The following is a 7,586-nucleotide window of genomic DNA, read 5'->3' on the forward strand; positions in this document are numbered from 1 at the left end:
TCATTGTTGTTTTGGCGGGTCTGGGCTGGGGATTCAAACCCGCCACCTTAGGTGTACGTGGCTGGCGCCTTAGCCGGTTGAACTATAGGCGCCGAGCCATCAATTGATTTTCTTGTTTGCTCATAACTTCATTGATCCATACTGTCATTCACTTATCTGTTCATTTATGCATTTATTTATTCACTTATTTTCTCCCCAAACTTTTTATTCTGAAAAATGTCAATCCTATAAAAAAGTTAAAAGTACAGTGGACATGGGTGGCACCTGTGGCTCAAAGGAGTAGAGCGCCAGCCCCATATGCTGGAAGTGGTGGGTTCAAACCCAGCCCTAGCAAAAAAACTGCTTAAAAAAAAAAAGGTACAGTGGACACCCAAATACCCTTCACCTAGCTTCACCAATTGTTAACATTTTGCCACATTTGCTTGATCTATTGCTCTCTCTTTTTCCCCCTCAAACATTTAATAAGTTGCTTTAAGGCTGGGCACAGTGGCTCATACCTATACTCCTAGCACTTTGGGAGGCTAAAACAGTGGATCACCTGAGCTCAAGACCAGCCTGAGCAAGAGCAAGACCCCTTCTCCAAAAAAATAGCTGGGTGTCATGGTGGGCACCTGTAGTCCCAACTACTTGGGAGGCTGAGGTAAGAGGATCACTTGAACCCAGGAGTTTAAGGGTGCTGTGAGCTATGACACCATGGCATTCTACCAAGGGTGAGAAAGTGAACTATCTCAAAAATAAATAAATAAATAAATAAATAAATAAATAAATAAATTTAATTAAATAAGTTGCTTTAATGCTTATCCTTGGAGGCCAAAAAAAAAGAGAAAGCTGCAAATAATATAACATTTCACCCCTAAATAGTTCATGTTGTCTCCTAAAAACATAACCGCAGAAGCATTATTATAATCAAAAATTTAATATTGATACTATAATATTTTACTATGCAATCCTTAAATTTCCTGTATTTCCAGAAAGAAAAAGTCAAGTTTTTATTTATTTATTTTGTTTATTTTATTTTTTTTGCAGGTTTTTTTTAGGGGGGGCGGGGCTAGGTTTGAACCCACCACCTCCAGTATATGGGACCGACACCCTACTCCTTTGAGCCACAGACACTACCCAAGTTTTTATTTATTTTATTTATTAATTTATTTTGAGACAGAGTCTCACTACGTTGCCGTTGGTAGAGTGCCATAGCATCATAGCTCACAATAACCTCAAACTCCTGGGCTCAAGTAATTCTCTGGTCTCAGCCTCCCGAGTAGCTGGGACTACAGGCACCCGCCACAATGCCCAGCTATTTTTAAGATGGGGGTCTTGCTCTTGCTCAGGTTGTTCTCAAACTCCTGAGCTCAAGCAATCCACCCATCTGGCCTCCCAGAGTGCTGGGATTACAGGTGAGCCACCATACCCGGCCTAAAAGTCAAGTTTTTAAAATCTAGTATCCAACCTAGGATTATGCATTACATTTTATTGTCTATCTTTCAGTCTTTTTTTGCAGTTTTTTGCCGGAGCTGGGTTTGAACCCACCACCTGCAGTATATGGGGCCAGTGCCCTACTCCTTGAGCCACAGGCGCCGCCCCAGTCTTTTTTTTCTTTAATCTTTCCCCTATTTTTTCTTTGTTTGCTTGACAAATGAACTTTTATTTGCCTCATAATTAGATTCAAGTGAAACAATTTTGGCAAGAAGACAACCTAGTTGGCTATGTGTACTTCCCATTGTATCACATTGGGAGGGCCATAAAGTTAGTTTGGCTCATTGGTGAGGCCAACCGGACTAGCAGACTTCTCTATTGAAAAGCCTATTTATTTATTTATTTGGAGACAGTCTCACTTGGTCACCCTCAATAGAGTGCTGTAGCATCTTAGATCACGCAACCTCAAACTCATGGGTTCAAGAGATCCTCTTCCCTCACAGCCTCACAGGTAGCTGGTACTACAGGCACCCACCCCAATGCCCAGCTATTTTTTAGGGACAGGGTCTTGCTCTTGCTCTGGCTGGTCTCAAACATGTGAGCTCAGGCAATCCACCCACCTTGGCCTCTCAAGTACTGTGATTTCAGGCGTGAGCCACGGCACCCAGCCTGAAAAGTCCATGTAGTAACAGGGAGATGGGTTGAGACTGTGTGATTAACTGTTCCTTCACAACTTTTACCAAGTGGCTTTAGCATCCATAGATTACTTTGACTTGAATCAGGTATAACTGTGGTGGGTTCAAGATGGCGATCTTCTACTTCTGTACTTTTTCTACACTTATCAGCGGGCATTCTTTTATACAGAAGTGCTTTCACCTACCTTCTTCTTTTCTGACTATTAGTATGGACTCAAAAAGATCTTTTAAAATATATTAATCCATTAAAGTCATTATTCTATTTAGTGTTCAGTTCTTCCTAAATATGGCCAATAATTGATTTTTGTATTTGTTTATTCACTTATTCATTTACTTATATTTATTATTTATTTATTTATTTATTTTCTGGTGGAGGAGGAAAGAGTCTTAATCTGCTATCCTGGGTAGAGCACCCTGGCATCATAGCTCACAGCAACCATAAACTCCTAGGCTCAAATGATCCTCTTGCCTCAGCTTCCTCAGTGGCTGAAACTACAGGGGCCCACCATGACAACCAGCTAGTTTTTCTATTTTTAGAAGACAGGGGGTCTCAGTCTTGCTCAGGCTGGTCTGGAACTCCTAAGCTCAGGCAGTCCTCCAATCTCAGCCTCTCAGAGTGCTAGGATTACAGGTGTGGGCTTGGCGCATTCACTCACTTTTAAAATTCATTCACAGGCGGCGCCTGTGGCTCAGTGAATGGGGCACAGGCCCCACATACCAAGGGTGGTGGGTTCAAACCTGGCCCTGGCCAAACTGCAACAACAACAAATACCTGGGGGCAGCTCCTGTGGCTCAGTGGGCAGGGCGCCAGCCCCATATACCGAGGGTAGTGGGTTCAAACCCAGCCCCCGCCAAACTGCAACCAAAAAATAGCCAGGCATTGTGGCAGGCACCTGTAATCCCAGCTACTCAGGAGGCTGAAGCAAGAGAATCGCCTAAGCCCAGGAGTTGGAGGTTGCTGTGAGCTGTGATGCCATAGCACTCTACTGAGGGCAAGAAAGTGAGACTCTGTAGCTACAAAATAAATAAATAGATAAATAAAAATAAAATTCATTCACCTTGTTAGTCATTCAGTCATTGTAGGCTTTTTTTTTTTTTTTTTTGAAACAGAGTCTCATATGTCACCCTGGGTAGAGTGCTATAGCATCACAGCTCCCAGCAAATGCAAACTCTTGGGCTTAAGCAATTCTCTTAAGTGATTCTCTTGCCTCAGCCTCCCAAGTAGCTGGGACTACAGGCACCTGCCACAATGCCTGGCTATTTTTTGGTTGCAGTTGTCATTATTGCTTGGCAGGCCCAGGCTGGGTTTGAACCTGCCAGCTCTGCTGTACGTGGCTGGTTCCCTAGCTGCTGAGCTACAGGCACCGAGCCAGTCATTGTAGGTTTTTTGTTGTCACTTTCACACTAATTTACTGACATCTTGTTTTAGTAGGTCCTGTCCCTGGCACTGAGAGCACAAACAGGAGAAATGAACCAGACGCATCCTCATGGAGAAGATAGCCATGTGCATAAAAAAGCTCAATTTGAGACAAAGGAAGGTTTATGTTGAGGGTTACTAAAAGAGGAAGCCCCTTCCTCTGTCTTGGATGGTCAGGGAAAGCTTCTCAGGGAAAGGAGAATCTGGACTCCACCTGGAAGGGTATGGACTTCACAGAAGACACAGGGCATTCTGGGCAGAATAGGGACATGTACCAAAGCAGGGAGGTATGTTTGGAGAATAGCTAGATGTTTTCTGTGGTTGTGACATGGAGAGAATTTTATGAGAGTTGGTGAAACAGGGTAGCGGGGACCAGGTCATGGAACTCATGAGGGTCTTGCTGAGAAGCTTGGTTTTCTCTAGCGGGCCAGGGTGCTCTAGGTGGCCCCCCAAGCAGTTTCCCAATGAAAAATTCTTCATGAGGGGCGATGCCTGTGGCTCAAGGAGTAGGGCGCCAGCTCCATATATCAAAGGTGGAGGTGGCGGTTGCGGGTTCAAACCCAGCCCCGGTCAAAAGAAAACTGAAAAAAAAGAAAAATTCTTCATGAGTGCAACTGTGTGACAGGTTTACTGATGACACTAAAGGATCCATACTGGAGCCTGTGGATGTTGGTCTCGGCTTTCTCATGGTTCTTTTTTTTTTTTTTTTTGAGACAGAGTCTCACTATGTCACCCTCAGTAGAGTACTGTGGCATCACAGCTCACAGCAAACTCAAACTCTTGGGCTTAAGCAATTCTCTTGCCTTAGCCTCCCAAGTAGCTGGGACTACAGGTGCCTGCCACAATGCCCAGCTATTTTTTTTTTTTTGATGTTGCAGTTGTCATTGTTGTTTAGCTGGCCTAGCCTAGGTTCAAACCCGCCAGCCTCAGTGTATGTGGCTGGCGCCCTATCCACTGAGCTATGGGCACCACCCTTTCTCATGGTTCTTAAAAGGAATTCTTGTTCACAGACTGGCTTTAGGCGGTTAGCTTAAAAGAACTGTGTAGGCTGACTGTGAGTCTTAGTACCAGAGACAGTAACTGCTCCTTCCAGCCTGCTTCCGGGGTGCTGTTGGTATCACTCCACAATGGCAAGAGAAGACTGAGCTCTCCCAGGCTGTCCATTCAGTGGTGACAGCTTATTAAATCAAAAGTATTTTTTGCTGGCTTGGCGCCTATAGCTCAAGTGGCTAAGGCGCCAGCCACATACACCAGAGCTGGCAGGTTCAAATCCACCCCAGGCCTGCCACACAACAGTGACAACTACAACCAAAAAATAGCCAAGCATTGTGGTGGGCACCTGTAGTCCCAGCTACTTGGGAGGCTGAGGCAAGAGAATCGCTTCAGCCCAGGAGCTGGAGGTTGCTGTAAGCTGTGATGCCACAGCACTCTACCCAGGGGGACAGCTTGAGGCTCTGTCTCAAAAAAAAAAAAAAAGATATTTTTGTTACAAATTTTGGGTTGTATGGTAGACATCTGGACTGAAGGTAGTCCTGTCTAGTCTGTACTCTCATAAGGCTCTCTGTCCTCTCCCCTCTGACCAGCCACACTAGCCTTGTCTCAGTTTCTAAAATGCCACCACACTCTCCAGCCTTGGGGAACACTCATTTCCACATCTCCTGCCTTTCGCATGTTGATTTCCATCATCCTTCAGAGCTCAGCTTGAATGCTTCTCAAAGAGGCTTTCCCCAACCCCAGACCAGGTCATAATATCCTGTGATGCTCTGCATAGAAAGTGTTCAAATGTTGGTATAGCAGTGTCCACAATGTTCAAGTGTTGGTATTACAGTGTCCATCTCATCCCCAGAACATAAGGCCCTTCAAGACAGGGATTCATCTTGATACTAACATACCCTTGGCATCTTTTTTTTTTTTTTTTTGAGACAAAGTCTCACTATGTCACCCTTGGTAGAGGGTAAAGTGCCATGGTATCACAACTGACAGCAACCTCCAACTCTTGGGTTTAAGCAATTCTCTTGCCTCAGCCTCCCAAGTAGCTGGGATGACGGGTGCCCGTCACAACGCCCAGCTATTTTTTGGTTGTAGTTGTTATTGTTGTTTGGCAGGCCTGAGCTGGTTTTGAACCCTTGAGCTCTGGTGTATGTGGCTAGTGCCCTAGCCACTGAGCTAGAGATGCCAAGCCCCCTTAGCACCTTTGACACCACTATGCACTCAGTAAATATTGGTTGACAGAAAGAATAAAACTCGAAGCTCAGAAGTACCAAGTGGTACTTCTTGGACCACTTCTTAGGAAGTGGTACTTCCTAATGGACCAGGATCCCCCAAATTGCCTTTGACTGGGTCCTAGCAGGTGAGGGGGAACATCTGGGCAGAGCTCAGGCTCTTCTCCCATCCCTCATTTCCTGTCTTTACTCGGCCCGGCATGCCAGTTTCAACGAGACATTCCAATTTCTGTTCTGGACCATGTTTGGCATGGAGGAGCACAGCGTGGTAGACATGCCTCAGTTTCTGGTGCCTGAATTCGTGGGCCGGGCCCTCTATGGCATCTTCACCATCGTGATGGTCATTGTGCTGCTCAACATGCTCATTGCCATGATCACCAACTCCTTCCAGAAGATTGAGGTACATGAATAGAGGCCAGCTTAGCACAGGGAGAAGAAGGGAGAAAGGGATGGAGAGGAAGAGGGTGCAAGGAGCCAAGACACTTGGGTTCCTGCTCTGCCTCTACTATTGTCTTATTTTATGGCTTTGGACAAGTTCTCTCCTGCAAAATGGGGGTCTTAGTGGTGCTATTAGTATCTCCAGACACCAAGTCTAGTGTTCTGTTCACTTTAGGGAGAGGGGGAGGAGTGCACTGTAGAAAAGTGGGTGGGTGGAGGAGAGAGAAAAGAAGGGCAGTGGACGGGTTAGGGTGGAGAGCGGACTGGGCAGGAATTGGATATCAGAAGGATGAAAGGTAACGAGGGGAAGAGAGGAGTTAAGGAGACAGGTGGGGAGACGTGGGTGATAGACAAGGATGGAGATAAGCAGGGGGAGAGGAAAGGGGCTGGCCTGCTGGAAAACAAGAGATATGAGGACTGGAGAAGGGAGCTGAGTGGGCAGGAGGTCCAGGAGCCAAACAGTTCTTATACAGCCCCTGTCTCCTGGCCCCAGGATGACGCTGATGTGGAATGGAAGTTCGCTCGCTCCAAGCTCTACTTGTCCTACTTCCGAGAGGGCCTGACCCTTCCTGTGCCCTTCAACATCCTGCCCTCTCCCAAGGCTGTCTTCTACCTTCTCAGGTGATGACCTCAGAGCTCCTACTTCCAACCCCCCAGAGCACACCACCCAGCTCCTCCCCGCATTTCCTTAGGCCCAGTCCTCTAACTCATCTCCTTTATCGAAATCTCTCAGGAGAATTTTCAGGTTAATTTGCTGTTGCTGCTCCTGCTGTAAAACAAAGAAGCCAGACTATCCCCCCATCCCCATCTTTGTGAGTACTTCACCTGCTTGTTGTAGGTCTCCCTCACGCAGCGCTCTCTACCCTGTGTTTGTCTGCATGCCCCTGCTTTTCTGTCCTTCCACGTGTAATCCCCAGAGAACCTGTTCCCAATTACCACTCTCTCATATGGCTTCTCTTTCCCTCTTTCTGGCTCTGGCCATTTCCTAAATTTCCAACCCTGTATCCCACAGCTTAAACAGAAGTCCTTGTCACACTTCTCTCAAGTGGCAAATGCTCTTTAAACTCCAGACCAAACTATTTGCCCCAAAGTGGGCCAAGACATAGTTGAATGTTTTTTGGAAAGAAACCTGTTAAGAAGACAAAGGTGAAGTCCCACAAACTGGGAAAATAGGAGGTTGACAGTGTTCCTGAGAGAGGAAGCCAGGCACCCAGGAACTCACTTATCCCTCAGCATCTGCTCCCTGACCCAGTCTGGCTTGGCACGAGAGGCTTCTCCTTTTTTTCTTTCTTTCTTTTTTTTTTTTCTGAGACAGAGTCTCACTCTTTCACCCTGGGTAGAGTGCTGGTGTCTTAGCTCACAGCAACTTAAACTTTTGGGCTCAAGAGATCCTCTTGCCTT

At 46.2% G+C, this 7,586-nt stretch overlaps 1 protein-coding gene across 1 annotated transcript in view; it reads left to right on the forward strand.

Annotated features, from left to right (window-relative positions):
* Positions 1–7,586, forward strand: part of LOC100952222 (short transient receptor potential channel 2-like) — a 52,604-nt gene that overhangs the window by 41,983 nt on the left and 3,035 nt on the right. The window contains exons 16-18 of the mRNA XM_023514071.1: positions 5,955–6,147; positions 6,679–6,806; positions 6,919–6,997. Of these exons, the coding sequence (XP_023369839.1) occupies positions 5,955–6,147; positions 6,679–6,806; positions 6,919–6,997 (400 nt within the window). The remainder of the gene's footprint in view (positions 1–5,954; positions 6,148–6,678; positions 6,807–6,918; positions 6,998–7,586) is intronic.

The sequence above is a fragment of the Otolemur garnettii genome, unplaced genomic scaffold, assembly GCF_000181295.1.
Source record: "Otolemur garnettii isolate 467f Iridium unplaced genomic scaffold, OtoGar3 scaffold00001, whole genome shotgun sequence".
NCBI classification, from domain to species: Eukaryota; Metazoa; Chordata; class Mammalia; order Primates; family Galagidae; genus Otolemur; species Otolemur garnettii.